The sequence below is a fragment of the Pleurodeles waltl genome, chromosome 1_1 (genome assembly GCF_031143425.1).
Source record: "Pleurodeles waltl isolate 20211129_DDA chromosome 1_1, aPleWal1.hap1.20221129, whole genome shotgun sequence".
In the NCBI taxonomy this organism is placed as follows: domain Eukaryota; kingdom Metazoa; phylum Chordata; class Amphibia; order Caudata; family Salamandridae; genus Pleurodeles; species Pleurodeles waltl.
Window position 1 is genome coordinate 828,483,944 of NC_090436.1, and position 18,427 is coordinate 828,502,370.

Consider the following 18,427-nt stretch of genomic DNA (forward strand, 5'->3'; position numbering starts at 1 on the left):
GATGGCCTCTGAGTGCATTTCTCAATAAATCTCACACTGGCATCATTGTGGATTTATTGTGCTGAGAAGTTTGATACCAAACTTCCCAGTATTCAGTGTAGCCATTATGGAACTGTGGAGTTCGTGTTTGACAAACTCTCAGACCATATTCTCTTTATGGCTGCCCTGCACTTACAATGTCTAAGAATTGGCTTAGACAGTGTAGGGGCATAGTGCTCATGCACCTGTGCCCTCACCTGTGGTATAGTGCACCCTGCCTTAGGGCTTTAAGGCCTGCTAGAGGGGTGACTTACCTATGCCACAGGCAGTGGGTTGTGGGCATGGCACTCTGAGGGGAGTTCCAGGTCGACTTAGTATTTTTCTCCCCACCAGCGCACACAAGCTGTGAGGCAGTGTGCATGTGCTGAGTGAGTGGTCCCCAGGCTGGCATAATACATGCTGCAGGAGTTAGTCATTCCCTGGCCACAGGGCCCTTGGTGCCAGGGGTACCATTTAAAATGGCCTTATTTGTGTGCCAGGGCTGTGCCAATTGGGGAGACAAAGGTACAGTTTATGGAAAGGACACTGGTGGTGGGGCCTGGTTAGCAGGGTCCCCGTACACTTTCAATCATAGCTAGCATCAACAAAAGCAAAAAGTTAGGGGGTAACCATGCCAACTATGGCATTTTCCTACACCTTCCTTGTACCAGTCGGTTTCCTCTGGGTCGTTTGGGAAGGTTCCTGAATACTGAAAAATTCCACTGCGATGGTCCTGTGTTAGTCTGTGGGACGTCCGGCTAGATAACACCTCTGCACATGGGCACCCGCGGTATTTCTGTTGACTTACCTTAGGTAATTTCGTACTCCCCCCGGCCCCAGGGATCCTAGCACACTTACCTTGGTTAGGCACCTCCATTCTTGTACCACTTCTTAGTATATGGTTTACCCCGGCCCCTTATTGTGTCCTATGTATTTCTTTGCTTTTCCTGTTTGTTTCCAAGTCTAATTTCTCTGTGTAGATATCTCCAACTAGAATATGTCTCTACCAGATAAATCGTTACAGAAGGTAAGTAACTTGTTCTTTTATAACACTTGCTATGGTTCTTTCTTTTGTAAATATGACTGAATGACTATTGTGGTATTGTAAGTGCTTTATACTCCTCCTTGATAAGCCTGAACTGCTCTTCACAGCTACCCCTAGAGAGATTTGGTTATCCAGGCACCAATACACTATCACTAAGGGTTGCCTGGACTCAGTATAGGGTGATACACCAAAGGTGTGCTCCATAAATTGAGCCAGCCTCCCTACACTGCTCAGGAAAAATCTCTGAATCCAGTCTAACGCCTGGGGGCATTCTAAGATAAGGAGTCTGCTACTAGATATTGCCTCTAACAGAAAAGGCGTTACCGAAGATAAGTAAGTTGTCTGTCAATTGATGTCCAACTTGGGTGTCTGCACCACTGTTGAACCGCTGTAAATCTTGGGGACACAGTGTGGCCAGTGTTGAAGTCTGGCCCCTAGATACAGGTCCAAGTAATGGTTCCCTTAATTTTCTGCATGGTTGATGACATTCTGGGGAACTTAGGACCAGCTGGGTTACCTGCTCCATAGCTGGTGACTTCAAGTGAGTGTGGCTCAGATTTTGATTTGTTTGCACCTTCTGTTTGAAATCATATTGGCAGGAAGGAATGGAGTCCTGCTTCGCTTTCTTGTGCTTCATAGGGGACATCCTGAAAGTAGTGTTGTTCAAGGCTTTTGTCACTCCTGCAGTGAGTCTGGTTCATTCATGATCCCGATGTTGTGGACACTATTGGGTTCCAGATTGTGCAGTTTTGAGGCTTTGTGGTTTTGACCTCATGCATTCAACTGGTCCTACCTGCCTACTAGCATGTGCAAGCATTGTAGTGGAATCTCCATCACCAGTGGGCTCAAATCCAGGCTTATCTTTCGGACAACATCCACATATTGTTAAAGGGAGCCGTGGACTTTCAGTGGTGGTACCATCCCAGAGCTCACAGTGATGATATATGCAAATATCTCTGGGCTGGGAGGGCCGTGTGGGAGAAGTAGGGATCAGTAGCCTTTGATCTCCAGTGGTGTAGAAGCTCCATACCAATCTCCTAGAGCTCTGTCCTATTCAGTTCGTGCTGAAGACCTTCTCCCCATTCATTTAGGGGAGGCCCATTCAGGTCTTGGCAGACATGACTGCCATGTGGTATTGTAACAAGCAGGGCATTGTGGGGTCGTTGACCCTGTGTCAGGAGGCACTGCTCTTTTGGAAATGGCTGAACCTGTAGGAGATCTCCTTAGTAGTTAACAATCTGAGTGAATGCCAGGACAGATAACCTAAGCAGACTTCAGCTGCTGTCCCACAAAACCTTTGCCCCTTTGGGCGTGCCTTGGTTTGATCATTTTGGAAGTACAGGGAAAGTGCAACATCCCGGTTACTGTGAACTACTGTTTTCAATAGGAGGCTCCCTGGGAGAAACATTATGTCTGCAGTGGGGTGCACATCTCCCATATTTCTTCCCTATGCCACTACTCCTGCTTCTGGTGAACCTAAGCATTCGCCCGCGATCCGTCAATTTCTTTGGCAGGGTCCTTCACCCAAATCTCCACATCTGTGCATGTTGATTGAGTGGTGGCAACTTTGTGTTTTCGATTTAACCATAGAATTAGTGGATATTCTTGCAGCTAAGCAGTCATGTACCAAATCTGCATAGTCAGGTCGTTGGGCAAAGTTTGTGGCCTAGTTTGATGACAATCTAGTTGATCATCTACGGGCCAAGTTATCTGATGTTTAGTTATTTATATTATCACAGGCCCAGTTAGGCTTTGCAATGGGCACCGTTAAAGGTTATTTTTCTTATGGATCAGTTACCATCAATAACCAAACTCCTCACATCCATGACTTCATTACCTGTGAAAGTTCTAATGTTGTCTACGCCATTTGGTGTTCCTGTAATCAAGCCTATATAGGCAGTACCACTCGTTCTCTTAAAACCAGGATACAAGAACATTACCGTAATATACAGAAGCTAGACACACAGGCACCACTAGTCGAACATTTTATTGAATTTCACTCTCACCAACGTACCTTTACTTTCAGTGGCCTCCGACGTATTACAGCATCTCCAAGAGGCGGTAACTTACTTGTCTAAAGTAATCAAGTATGACACAGTGAGTAATGGACTCAAAAAAGATCATGAATGGCATTTTTGGCTAATGTAAATTTGTATCAGTCACAGTATTAATTTAACATGTTTGTCTTGGTCAGATAGGCCCTCTCTAGTTGACCTTTCTTCATTCATTTTATTTTTTCATTCACTACACTTTCTTTCCTTTCGTTGAATGTTCCAGCTTTTCTAATATGTTTACTTTATCTGCAGTATTTTAGCTGTGATACTTACTGTTTATTGACAAAACTTTTCAGGAAGGTATGTTGAATATTGTTCCTCCTTTTTATGGATAGCCCCGTTTTCTTTACACTCCAGTTTTCCAATTTTGTACCAACACCCTGCTTCATCTTATAAGACCACATCGCCTCTCTTATATTTTACTCCTTACCTCCAACTTATTATTCTTTTATTTTTTTATTTTATTTTATTTTCATTCTTCATTTTTACTTTTATTTTCATTGTTATATTTTCCCCATTTCATTATTTCCTCCTCATTACTCTTTTGTAATCTTTCTCATTTCTTTTACCCTCAAATGATGTTATTTTCCATTATAAAATGGCACTGTTGTTTACCTTGGGCTAAGATTGCGCCACCCATCCGAGCCCAAGGCAGTCCCTTCTTCTCTTTCTTCACCTCGCAAATAACATCGAGGTAGGACATCTGTTCTCCTCATTATCGATCCTGCTTCAAGACGCGATGTCGGTGTGTCCGCGTCCGTCCCGTTTTTAAATTTCAGAAGACGGACGTGATCCCTTATATTTTGGTGTTCTTTTCAAGTGAGCCTGGTGGCTGCAACCCTGCACCACCCTATTATATTTATAATGTGTACTCCAGCACGTTGCTGGACCTTATAGCATTTTTCCCTTAGTACGGGGATTAAGTAACGAGACTAATAGAAGCCCCTTCCCCGTACACCTCTTCCTTTAGTACCCTATCTCTCTTCATTACAGTTGTTTTTGCATTGGCAGGACACATCGTTTACTTTCACCATTCTTACTATTAACCCATTAAGGGGGCTGCCAGTTAACTATTGAATTGTATAGCTACTGTTCACGCTTATCATTGCTTTTCTTAGCATTTATACTTACGACAAATATCAGATGTCGGCTGTATGTATCCTTTGCAGATTATGAAAATACCCTATCATGTACACAATGACTGTCTTAAATAAGCTGAACCTTGTCTAAAGGGTATGTTTGATTACTTGTTATATCTTCTTTTCTGATACTACTAGTATAATTATTTCTATCTTTAATTTGCACATTCCTCTTCACTCTCCCTTCTTCATTATAAACAAATCTTTCTAATCACCGGCACCAGTTATCTAGTTCTTTGCCTGACAGTTCACCATCCCTATTCTGTTTTTTTCTAATTATTAGGTTGCTTTTATCATGTCCCTTTCAGACTTTACTTGCCTACTTATTTACTCACATATTCACCTTAATAATTTTCATTTTTAATAGCTATTTTGTAACACTAATCTTGGACTAAACTTCACTTCTCACCTTCCTTAGTATTGTTCTTATGCACCATCATTTCTTGGGATTAAGTGAACCTGAGAATCTTACCCTTTGCACAAATCTTGTGTTTTTCACGTCTCTGTGCTGCCCTATCCTAACAATCTTTCTCTATACAATTGAATTATTCTCTAGCTGGATTTTGTTTCCTTTCTTTCAGCCTTGAGAAAGCCCTGACGTACGCGCCTGGTGGGGCGAAACACGTGTTGGCTGACTTTTATGTTCCCTTTCTGGATCTATTTCTGATGCATCTCATTTGGGAGTTATTTGTTTTCTCTACACATAATAAACAAGTTCAGTTGGATCAACAATGACGTTTCCTGTAATCCTGTTCATCTGAACTGGCTGAATTTATGGCATTTGGATTCTAAATAAAGACTCCTTACAGTGGGACTTTACCACCCTCCTTTCTCAGTTTATCTCTTCTTTGGAGGACTTGGGACCATGTCCTCTGGCAAAGTTCCCACATAAACTTTATGAACCAGGCATTTTATACAGGAAGACAGTGCCTTTGGACCCTCTCCACCTTCTGGAGTTTGTTTTGTAAGTATTTTTCTTATGGATACTTGTAACCGCAGATTATTTACCTTGGAATACTCCCTAGGTGCCAAACTAGATACGGAAACTAAAGCAGTGCTTCAGCACACTGCAAGGTGGAGCTGTGCAGAGCTACATTTAAGCACTAATTTCAGTTTCTTTCATTCTGAAATGATCCGGAGCCCCACTCCTAACTTTGTCAGATTTCCAACAACTTCAAAAAATCATTCCACCAGTGTGCTAGAGAATGGTGTCCTCTCCCAAAACAACAGGTTTCAAGCCATGCCATGACTGTAGGAAGCAGATGTCACAGACTCGCACTAGTTGTTTTTTGGTGTCTGGACTCTGCCTAGACTCTTGTGTCATGTGAAAAGTACTCCTTTATCTACCTTAACATGATCTGAGACCAGAAGGCAAAGCTTTGTGTCATCGAACCCAAGAATTCACAGTCCTTCAAGCAGGCCATGCTGCAAATATTGAGTGAGCCTTCTGTTCCCAATTGCTCCTTAGGTGTCATGGAATCACAGGGACCCACAGCCTTGTTACTGCCAGCAGGTCTAACCCCAATGCTGTCTGTCCCACTGCGCCCCTGCCTATTCTTGTACAGACTTCTACTCCCGACCTGAGAGCTTAACCGTCCTGGCTAAACCAATGTCAGTGTCGTTGGTACCGGAAAAGTGCCTCTGGTCACCATGCAACCTAACTATAATCTGATGCCGCTGTTGTGTTGCACTTGTGAGCAGAGCCTCCATTATCTTTTTGCTTCTGACTCTGGTCCTATGCCAGATCAGGAGTTACCCAAACATTGATTATGGTGATCGGGATGGCTTGCCTCCCCCTTACTATACTGAGGATGCCTTAAACATTAATTTACAGAATGCAAGACCAATGTGCCTAACACCTCACCTGAGACAGCTTGATTCACCACTTTGGTGACCGATGGAAGTGAGTGCCTCATTTGCTGTTGTGGTCCAGAGGTTATCTTATGCTCTAGAGTTACAGCTGCCCTGTGTTGAGACCAAAACACATTTTCTTACAAAGAACTTACCTCCCGAGCCAGATATTTCTAAGCCCTTCCTTCTTTTTAACAATGATCTCACTGACACTTTAATGGCTACTTTGTCAAAGCCTGATTCTTGCCCACCTATGAATATGCAGGTGGCTGGACAGCACAGACTAGTGCCTGGCGACCCAGATTTTCTCACCATGCACCCCATCCCAGAGAGCCTTATACAGCAGGCCTTGTTCAGTCAGGAAGATCCTAATTTCTTTCCAACCACTCCTCCGGAGAGAGAATCCAAAAGGATTGACGTTTTTTGGCAAGCACACATTTTCTTCCTGCAGGCTAGCATTGCGTTTCATAAATTCAGTTTGTTTGCTGGATCATTATTGGAATACCCTGGAAAATGTGGCCAGCGAGATCTTGTCAGCTGTCTTGGAGATCCGTAGGGCCTCTTTGGCTGATTCATGTTAGAAAGGACGCAGCCAAATATGTTATTTGCGCAGGCCTAGCTAATACAGATTGCCTGGGAAGGGTAGCCAGTACTAGTTTTGTACTTTTCCAACACGCGTGGATATGTTCTACAGGTTTTCTGGTGGTGATCAGGTATCCCTCATGGATATACCCTTTGGTGGTTCATGCTTTTCTGTGAGAAAGCATACAGTGCGTTAGAACCTTTTATGGACAGTAGAGCTGCAGCATGCTCTTTGAGACTGTTGACCCATGCTAACCAGTTCCCTCATCAATTCAGACATTTTAGTGCTTAGTCCAGAGGGCTTGTTTGTAGACAGAGGCAACCTTTCCAATCAGTGCAGCAGGCACCCCTGTCCTTTCGAGGCCATGCACTTTGGTCTAGAAGCAGACCAGTATGGGCCTCAGTACTCGCACTTCTCTTCCCCTATTATATGAACCAGTAAACTGCTTTTGTGTTTTTTCCTAGTGCAACTTGCCTCACTGGTGAGGGGTGGGATTGGGGAGGAGGGGATTTGGGGCTGGACTCAAACTTTTCCTCCTAGATTAGTGATCAAGCATGTCCAAGAGATGGGGCTTACAAATAATTCTAAATAGGTATGCCCTATCTTTTCTTTCTCTTCCACTCAGTCCCTCACCGGCCCTTGCTGTTACATAGGGTGCTGCATTTGCTCTTCGAAGGTGCCATCAAGCAAGTTCCAGAATTGCAAAGAAGAGGGGATTGTTAGGCCTCACTATTTCCTTGTTCTGAAGAAGGATGGGACATCAGGTCTATTAGACTGCCAGCCTCTGAATGCCTTCCTGCATTAAAACATACTCATGATTCTCACACAGGCCAAGATCCTGCCTTCTCTTGGCCCAGGTGGCTGGATGGTGTCCTTGGACCTGCTGGATGCCTAAGTTCAGACACTTGTCATTCCACCCCACTAGCATTATCTGCCATTCAAGGTAGGCCAGGAGCATTTACAGTTGTCTGAGGGGCACTGACCTCACCATAGCCTCTACGATGTTCACAAAAGTCATGGTGGTGGTGGCCCATCTTCAGAGGTTGAGGATGTCCGTATTCTCACACCTCAACGACTGGCTGTCGAAGGCCGGCTCGCAACAATCAGTCGCGGACCACATCTGGACAGCCATGATCCTCTTGACATTGCAGGGTTTCACAGACAACAAGCTAAATTCCCATCTGACTCTGTCGAGGCTTCGAGTTCTGAAAAAGATCAGTTGCCTGACCCCCAAGTCCCTCTGTATTTGACCAGGAGAGCGTAGCACCTATAACTTCTGGGCATGAGCTGTGAGGGAGCTGCAGCTGCTGCCAGTAAGCTGCAGGTGCTGTCATTACAACCCTTACACACAACCAGCGTTCCTGATAAATTGATGCTACGGCCTCATGGCTTAGTTCTACAAAAAGTCATGTTGCCGTTCTACCTGAGTCAGTCTATTTCCCTTCCCGCCTTTTTTTCTCTCATCCCTCTGAGGAGGAGGAGAGGCTTCACCAACTGAACCCAAAGAGTTTTTTGCATTGAGTGCACAAAGAAGTACCAAGTCTCCGATCAGATTTTCATGAGGTTTCCCACGGCTAAGAAGGGAAAGCTGGAGGCAAGATATTGTCTGTGTGAGGCGGCCGGCATATTGACCACTTCTCCATAGCCCCAAGCCCCAGACCCTAGAGATGCTTGAGGGTGGGGTGTGCTGGCACTGACTTGAGGAATGTGCCAATATTGCTGGTGATACTCTATGGGGCTCCTGTCGATGCGGAGTACAAGGAACACGAAGAAAGCTGCTGGTTTTAAAGCTGAATCCCACACTTCAATCCTTATATTAGTGTCTCAAGCATTCAACCATGCCATAAGAGCGCTGGGGTATGCGGAAACTGACCTGCAGCACCACACCTTGAAGCCGGGCGGTTCGCCGTGCGCATGCCCTCGTCAGATGCCACGTAAGGTTGGACAGTCAAACTGGGAGTGGCCACCTGAAGCTGTAATGGTCACTCCTCGCCCTCCTTGTCAGCCCCACTCCAAGTAAGATCGGAGCGGTGGAGGGAAGAGAATCCTGGCCTAATGGTCCTGAAAGCGGTGAGGCCCACCCTACTATTGACCAGAATTTAGCTGACGCAGGGGAACCTGGCCAGGAGCCTCAGCTCTCGATTACTGATTTCCTTCCTGTGTCTTCAGCGTCTGTTCCCTCAACCTAGAGCAGGATGGCTTTTGTGTTGCAACCTGAGCAGGAGAGCTTCGAGAAGGGGTTAGCTTTAGATAACCCCACACAGCTTGGCAAAGCTACTGAGGACTTAAAACTTAATTTTCTCTTTGCTGATAATTCAGGGGTCGCCATTGCGAATCGGGGGCCAGTCTGGCGTAGTAATGAAATCCTAGAGGTCAGGATGGAAATGAGCAGTTAAAATTCAGCCACCAGGTCAGTGATGGGGCCTGGGGTTCAGTGAGGGTGGAGAACCCTTTGTGATCTAATTATTCCCTGCATTCAACCTAAGATAATCCACTCTGCTTGGCCTGCAAGTTGGTCAACATGAGGGGCCGTGGTGGGTGAGGGAGTTCCCACTGATGCCATAATAGATATGACCCTGCCTCCCTCCATTGTTACCACAGGACTTACGAATTGCGATATCCCTGAGATTGACTGGAGTCAAGAGGGCCCCGGTCTCCTGATCTGTCAGGCCCAGGCGGGGAGCAGATTGCAACTACCTGTGTCATGGATAAAGTTCATATTAGGAAGGTTTAAGCTCTGATCAAAGGGGCAGATGTTCAGAAACCTTTTGACGACTCTTTGGAGCCAGGGGACATATGTTATTCACTCACTGCCTGGTCTGACTCCATTATTTCAGATTAGCCTGATGGTGAAAGTGAGTCAACCTCAATCAGCACTAGTCCTAGCAGTCTGTCAAACCAGCTGAACACAGCTGTCAAGGTAAGGAAATTACGAAAGGCCAGGTTACCTTCTTCACTGAGATGGGATTACTCTGCAACACAGCAGGTATATCAGGATACGCAGGGCCATAGCCCAAGCTCTTCAGTAATTAGGGACTCCCTGGGCAAAGTGGATGCTATCCAGGAACCCTCTCTACAGGCAATATATAATGCCATTTAGCACCATGAGGAAGAGACCCGATCCAATGGGATGAAGGCTAGACTGGCTACAAAGAAGCTTCAGGGGCAATAAGGAATGTTGCCAGTGTCTGCTCAGAGATCGAGAACGGATAACGACAGCTGAGAACCGAACCACTGAACTCTAGTGGATAGTTGATATGATCAAATCTCAGTCAGCCTCCCAAGTATCTCAAATCAGTGACATTCAGTGGATATTAGAATATTTCAAGAACAGGCAGAGGGACAATAACTTGCAAATCATTGGTATAGAAGAAGAGGTGGAAGGTAACGATCTCAGGCAGTTTCTGGTCAATCTGTGAAGAAGAGTCTTCCCTGAACTGAGTGTGTGGAACTGGGAATATGAAGTCCAGAGGGCACATCCATTTCCCTTGATTCTGAAAAAGCCAAGAGCTTATCAGGCTGAAAGTCCCAGTAAACCACAGGCCTTTATCGTCTATTTTGGGGACTTTAGTCTACATCAAGCCATCTTTAAGAAAGCTCATTCTGAGGCCAATCAAAACTTTGATGGTCACACTTTTGTCAAGACTCTGTGATACTGCGATGGCAGTTAAGACAGCTTATCCAGCCGTGCCAAGCAGTAGAGCAGGAGCATACCTGATGAGCCCTTCCTGCCTCAAAGGTATTTTTAATAACAAAATCCAGGTGTTCACGTCAGAGGTTAAGACTAAGGAATACTTGGATGAGGTGATAGGTGGGACTTGATTGATGTTTATTGGGATGTCACTTTTGTTCAGTAAAATATCTAGTATTTTGGGAATGTCCCCTAGAAGCTGAAGGGGGCATTTGGTCCCCGGACATTTTCAGAGTCATCTGGATTTTCTTTTTTCATGGAAGGGCTCTTTAGGCCTCACACTGGGGTGTTTCTACTTTTTTTCAGTTGACTGCAAATAGTTTGGGTCTTAGGGGTTTGGAGTTTGGGAGGGTCGATCACAGTAACCATTGGTCAGGGCAGCGATGGTCTGTTTATCTCGCAAACATTTGGGGGGTAAAGGGTGGGTCTTAGGTGGAATTGTCAGGTTTGGGGTTCGGGGAGGGGGACCTTATTCCACAAGGGGGTGAAAACATTGATTGTGAGTTTTTAGGAGGCTTAGCCCATCATTATGACATTTTCCCAAGACCGCCAATGCCATGGGTGCCAGAAGACCGCCAGTCCTGGCGGTATTCTGCCCGCCATAATATGGACACTGCCAGATTTCTGCCACAATTAGAGTGGAAATCTAGCAGTAGTCATGCTGGTGGGCGAGGCACCTGAGCGATGCTACCACCTGCACCTCCCCGCCAGAAGAACGCCACCAGCCGTATTATGGACATTCATATGGCCTGGCGGTGTCCTGCTGGCTGGGCGCTGCTGGCGGTAGCAGTGCCCCTTCCCGTTGCCTGCTGGGCGACATCCTTGCCGGACAAGGTAATTCGGGCATCCGTCAGGGGTGCGGGGTGTGGAGGGTGTTGTGTGTGTGTGTGTGTGTGTGTGTGGTGTCCGTGTGTATGAATGTCTGTGTGTGTGTGTATGCATCTGAGTGTTGTGGTTGTATGCATGTGAGTGAATGCATGTATGAATGTTACAGTGAGTGTGTGTCTGCATGTCAGTGTGTATGCGTGTGAGCATGTGTGAGTGAATGCGTGTATGGATAAGTGTGAGTGAATGCATGTATGGAAGTGTTGGTGCATGCGTCGTGCATGTAGGGGTATGTGTGCATGATTGCGGGGAGGGTGTTGTGGGGCGCTGTGATTCGAGAGGGGATTGCAGGTGCCATGATTCGTGTGGGTGTTGGGTGATTGCTGGGGAGGGGTTGACCTTCTTCCGGTGACAGGGAAGGAATTCCCTGTCACCGGTAGCCCTACCGCCATGGTTTTCGTGGTGGTGGTACTGCAGCAAAAACCATGGCGCTAGGCCGGCTCATTATACAGTTGGTCATGTGTGGACCGCCAGATCGGAGATGCAAATCTCCAGCCTGGCGGTTCATACCACCATGGCGTTATGAGTGGTGATGTGGTGATATACACCGCCAGCCTGTTGGCGGCGACACCGCCACATTAACCCTGGCAGTCAAAAGAGGGTTAAAATGAGGGCCATAGTCTGTTTGAGGTGCTTGTCTATTTTGGATTAAAGTAATGGCTATGGGGATGAAGTGGGTAAATAATTTTAATGGTATTTACCTCTAAAGTACGAATTGCCACTGTCAATATCTGTGGTTTGAATAACATTGCCAAAAACCGTACTCTTTCAATACATCTCGGATCTCTTCATGTAGATATCGTTTGCTTGCAAGAGATCAATATTGATGGTGCTAAAAAACAAAACTCCTTGAAGGGCTGGGGTGCTTATTGAGTCCATACACAACACAAAGTACGAACACTCGAGGGGTTGCTGTTTTGTCATAATATGTCTCCGGTTATAAAGTCTTCTGTAGATAAACTTGCCCGTTGGGCGATTGTCGACTGTCAGCCCTCCAGAGGGTCAGTAACACTTTGTTCTGTCTCTGGTCCCAACTTAGATGACCTCGCTGTATTTGATTTTTTGAATATTAATTTGACCTCTTGGCCTTGGCCAATAATATTGTTTGGGGATTTGATTATTAATTTTCCAGGTGGGCTACTTGGGTCAGTAGATAAGGGGTATTCTCGTTGCAAGCCCAAGGTCTTTCGTGCTTTACAGAGACTTATCAGTAACCATGGGCTTACTGATCTGTTCCATAAGAAGATTTTTTTCTGATTCTGGATTCACTTTTTTTTCGGCTCCCCACTGAAAACCTGTCTGTTTGGAATATTTTTTTGCATCTCTTAGTCTGGCTCAGGAAGCGTTTATCAAGAAGTATCCCAGAGTTATGTTGGATCAAAACCCTTTAGTGTTGGAAATATCTAATTTGGAAGCTGTAGGCTCAGTCCTGATGTGGACCTTTGAGAAAGGTCTACTGCAAGATGAGATGTATATTACTCATATGAATCAGTGGATTTCCGAATTCTTAGTTTAATCGAGGCAGTGCCTCCTTGGAAGTGGTCTGGCATGCATTGAAGGCTGGGGTAAAAGGGGAAACTCTTAGCTTTAGGATTCATCGTCAGAGGGCTCAGACACCGCTGTTGAAAAACTATATTGAGAACTGGTAGCAGATGAAACCTAACACTGTGACAGTTGAATGAGAAGCTGATTGGACAGTAATTTAGCAAACCAGCACGATCAGCTATTATTTAACATCTCGGCTAAAAAAGCGGCTGAGAAATATATATCTTATTAAACAGAATGTTATGAATTTAGTGAACGGGTGGTCACCCGTAGGTGGTACACACCAGACAGAAGTTGACCTAGGGTGAGAGTATTGAGATTAGAGAGAAAATGTGGTAAATTGATCACGGACCTGTGTGGAATTTGCGCAGTGTTTTGTAACTTCTATGAGGCAGTATATAAAACATGAGGGTGCCCAAGGATCACAGATTAACGGAGTATCTCAGGATTCGGGAATCGAGATTATGGCTGAGGATCGGGTCCTTTTAGATGCCCCCACTGAGATAGAGGAGGTTTATGGGACTTTGTCTGAGCTCTCTTCTAATAAAGCTGTTGGCTCTGATGGAATTTCGCTAAATTAGAGTTCTACAAAGAGTTTTTACCTGTTTTAGAAGAATTTCTGGTAGAGGTCTTTTGTGAGGCATTGAAAGGGCTGGGGATACCAGAATCCTGGCCTCTGACAAACATAATTGTATTTTTCAAAAAAGGAAGTCTTCACAAGACCCCGGATCATATAGGCCCCTCACCTCAATAGTGACTCCAAGATATACTCAAAGATATTAGTCACTAGGCTTTCTAATATCATTTCTAAACTTGTCTCTCCTTGGCAGCATGGTTTAATTCCTGTGCCGGGTACGACAGATCATGTGCACCGTGTCATCACGATTTTTGAAGCATCAGTGATTAATAAAAAATAAAAATAAAAACTAAGGCATTGGTGTTGCTTGATGCAGAGAAAGCGTTTGATAGAAATGCATGGGACTATCATTGGAGCATGTTGAATAGGTTTGGGACTGGGTTTATTAAAGCCATCCACCCGATCCACCTTAACTCCACTGCCAGACTTTAATGGGGGGGACGATCTAACCCCATTAGAATTATGAGGGGATCTTTGTTTGCCCTTTAAATAAACCCCCTGATTAGAAGATTAGATTCCAACAGTTTATAGAACCTATGCGGTTTCATGTCAGATGTACTAAGTTCTTGGCGTATGCCAATGATATTGCTGTAGTCACACCTGATCCAGGTATGTTGATGCAAGTAGTAGGGAAGGAAGCCCTAGAACTCGGGAAAATTAGCGGGGTAATCAGGCTAAAACCCAGGTGGTGGATAACCAATTTGCCCAGTCCTTTGAGGGGCATACGCTAAAAGAGGGTGTTTATCTATGAATTACTATTACGGCAGACCTTGGGCAGCTAGTGGATTCTGATCTGGCTCCAATCCTTTGTAAAGCCAAGACGGATTTTCAGACATTGGATAATTTACATATTTCCATCGTTGCTCGTTGAAATGACATAGAAATGTTACTATACTCAAGGTCCTTTATCTATTTCAGGGTATACCCCTGGAATTAGAAACCCGATGGTTTAGGTCTGTGGAAGATATAGCCAGCAGCTGTATGTGGTCATACACAAGAGCCCCAGGAGAGTTTAAATATCGAACGTTATCTCGGGAAAGGGGTGAATGGGGTGTTCCTAATTTCAAACTCTATCAGTGGGCAACTGCATTACAGTATATGTCTTCTCTTATTACAGGGAGCGAAGAAGGGAGCTGCTCAGGTTATGATATCCTCCGACGTACAAGTTATTGCTCACGGAGGTGTCCTAGGGCTGCTTCTTAAAGATTATTGAGCCTGGTTACTACAAAAAAAAGTACGATTTAAGACCCTCAGTGCTGCACGCAAAATGTGGACAAATGTCAAGAAGAGAATAGGGCTTGAGAAAATCAATTATGCTCCAATCTGGGGGTCTCGCTGCCTTCCCCCACCCTCAGGATCCCTGCTGCTTTAGATGGATGGCGCAGGGTGTGAGAGGCTGGGGGATTTTTATAGCGGAGACATAGTTGTCTCATTTTAGGATTTACAGATGGATTGTGGGCTGGACAGCAAAAGGTTTTTGAAGTATCTTCAGATTCTGCATTTTCTCTCCAGGCAGAGCATGAGCTGAGGAGGGTTTGTTAAATTAGATTTGATGGAAATTATCGGGAGTAGGTATGGCCGTAGCATTACTCAGATATTTAAATATCTTAGTGAAAGGTATCCCTGATGATCTGGAAAAACACGCGGGTAAATGGGAGGTGAGGGTTGACAATACTGACTGCGTTTTTTATGAGTCTTTGGAGTTGGGGCACACTCTTTTGCTATCTGTCGGACTGCAGGCGCGGCACTTTAAAACAATATTTAACCTTTATTATACTGCGGCCAATATTGTTAAATGTAGAAGGAACGCAAGGGTGAGCTGCTTCAGTCGGGAGGCAGATCTCTTGCCCTGAACCTGGCTGCCTGAAGCAGGATATCGCTAGGTTCATGGTAACAGAGCTGCTGCTGGATGTCACAATTACCCCTCAGTTCATGTTGCTGGGTTTTCATCCCGGCATGGTTACTGGTGCAGAGCAGTGTTCAGTTTTTGTAGCCTTGTCAGTCGTCCGCATATCTGTTGCGTAAAATTAGCGAAACCCACTTCCCTCACATTTCATCAATGGTTAAATCAGATTCTATCTTTTTATAATCTGGAATTCATATATAATTTATAATCTGGAAACCAGCCTGTATTCGCGGAAAGACAGGAAAGTGCGGAGACGTGGCGAACAGATTTGAGCTCCGCTGCAAAGGTGGGTTATGGATCGTCAGCCGTCTCCTAAGGAGGGGTACATATATTTTCCGGAAGATTCTTTTCTCCCCCTATAGAAGGTGCTATCAACCTCCCCCCCCCCCCCCCCAACCCCCCCCCCCCCCACCCAAATTCACCCCAACCCTCGGGTCATTTTTGTAAGATTAACTGTGGTTTAGCCAGTATTTTTCTGGATTAAGTGTCCCATAGCTGTTAACCTTGTGAGCGATATATCTGGTATGGCAGAGATGGTTACCTCCAGCACTTAGGCACTTTTCTCTCGAGAGCGGGTTTCTTGATGTTTATGAACAATGTCTCATACCCTTTTTTTCGTTTTGTTTTTTTGCACAAACGCATTTTGCGCTTGGTTTGAGATGGTTTGTCGGTCCCTCCGTCTTATAATTATCATGTCTAAATTTATATTTTATATATTATGTATTATTGTCATGTTGATTGTATTATAATAACTGATTCTGACTGGTCAATATGATATTGTATAATTATGTGTCTCATTGTGGCCTTAATACAAAAACTAATAATAGAAAAATAACAAAGGATCCGACATTCTTCACAAAGAAAGAAGGGAAGGAAAAGCTGGTGTAGAAATGAACCATGCAAGGTTGGCCATTCTTTGCATAAAAACATGGTGTGCATGAGCTGAGAAGGAGTCTCCCGAGCGTTAGTGTCATTCCACTGGAGTCTGCACTGCCATTGATGTTCCATTAGTGGACATTTGCTAGGCTGCTACTGTGGCGTCTGTGCGCATGTTCACCAAGCACTACTGCCTAGCCCATCAAGTCTCCAGAGGAAGCCATTTCACCTTTTCGTTCTGTAGGACTTATTGGTGTGAATCCTCTCCTCAAACCATCCACCTTTTACAAGATAAAAGGAGTTTTGCCTTTACCGCAGAAGTGTATCCTTTTTACACAAAAAAAAAATGGTCGCAGACAAATACCAAAAGTTTTTGTTTCCTCATGTTTCTTGTCCACACCACATTAGATCATAAAAGTGGAACTGCACTCAACACCTTGTGATGAGCAACTGCTTTCTTTGGTCATTCTGCAAGTTTAAGTTTGTGCACAGTCTTTAACTAAGAAGTGGATAAAATGTGTGGATAGTTGGGCTATTGTGAAGCAATCTCTGCATTCCAGAGACTTCTTGATCTAGTCTCGCCTATTAAGATGCCCTGGTACTTTGTTTTCTGAAAGGACTCCAACATTTTGGAGTTACTGACAATGCGGTATCTCAAAAGACCCACGATTTGCTGGAAGGGCAAACTTCTGTAAAGTTTTTCTGAACTTTCTTATCAGGATCTTAATTCTTTTTGATCTCTGGCCCTCCTTTTCCAGTTTTGTGAAGCCCTTAGTGTCACTTACCGTGTAACAGTTTTCAGTTCCTGTACTCTGTTCCTCTTTTTGTCTTAATTTATGTAGTATGGACATTAATTCAAACTGTCCACATGTACGTAAAGCAGTACCCTTATGAAGCCAAGATATAGCATCAGGCAGTGCTGCATAAGTGACTTTTAAACCAAAGTGGCTTCAGTGCAAACCTAAAAACAGTGACATTCTTTAGAATCCAGTCTCATGCCTGGTGAAAGTTAAATGATGTATCCAATAGTTTCAGAGCTGCAGTTGCTGAAGTCACTGTTTTTTCTATCTTGTCTCCCGTTTTAAAAACCTGTAAAATCGGGCATCTGAGGCTTAAGCCGCCCTCCCTTCTCTGCTCCTGACTAATATATTTTCAATGTATTTGCAGGTAAAAGAAAGGTGGCTAAACCCTCTGAAACGGCTAGTGGAACAGATCAATGAAAAGTTCAGTGATTTCTTTAGTTCCATGCAATGTGCTGGTGAAGTGGATCTTCATACAGAAAATGAGGTGTGTTTACAGTATTTTTTATAATATGTCATTTATACTGATCTTAACAACTGTGATTTTTGTTGATATGTAATTGCAAGTGTAACTTAGACCCGAGTTGATTTTCCACAATTGCAGCATTTAAACTTTTTATTTGTTTCATTTCTTCTTCTTGACAACCATGAACACACTCTAGATAGGGTTGTAGTGAATCACTTTCTTATTAATGTTTCTTTAAACTATTTCTTCAACTGTAATTGAATGGATCTGATATATTGAGGCGTGGAACAGAGATTTCAGTGTCAACAACCAAAGTTAGCTCTTTTCTGGGGCCCAAAGCACTTTAGATCATTTTATGTTTCTCTAGCTTTATCTGTTCATTCAATCGGAAAAGCAATACAATAGGAACCAGGATCTATTAACGGGGTTATATTTGTTTTGTCCAAAGTGGCATACATTTCTTTCTTTGACATAAAGTACCTTAGAATTCACTCTTAATGTACGTGATCTCGTTACCACAAAGGTAAATCAGCTTTATAATTTACTAATCTGTTAAAAGTAGTTGAATGAAAGCAGAAGGCAGATAAGCAAGACCTATTTAGGTTCCTCAAGCTAGCAATTTGAGAGATGGGTATTTGCCTAAGAAAGCTGCCAATGGACGTCATTTAGGGGTCGCCAGGGTTCGCAGCTTTGATCCCGGCTTACCCTTTGCGACCCCTGGCACTGCCTTTGTGACCCCTGGCTTTAGAGGTGGCAAATTCAGTACTAGGAACACAGTGACATCTCGCCCTTATGGACGTCAGTTGGGACTCGCTCTCTGTTTTCTGTCAATTTTTATTACACTAATAGTGAATTATAACATATTATTCACCATTGGTATAATAAAAAGGAGACAATTAGCTTGAATATGCCCTTCCATGGTGTAGGAAGC

At 44.2% G+C, this 18,427-nt stretch overlaps 1 protein-coding gene across 1 annotated transcript in view; it reads left to right on the forward strand.

The window, feature by feature from the left end:
- SMC5 (structural maintenance of chromosomes 5) overlaps positions 1 to 18,427 on the forward strand; it is a 647,363-nt gene that overhangs the window by 488,454 nt on the left and 140,482 nt on the right. Inside the window, exon 21 of the mRNA XM_069228845.1 lies at positions 17,398 to 17,517. Coding sequence (XP_069084946.1) covers positions 17,398 to 17,517 — 120 coding nt within the window. The remainder of the gene's footprint in view (positions 1 to 17,397; positions 17,518 to 18,427) is intronic.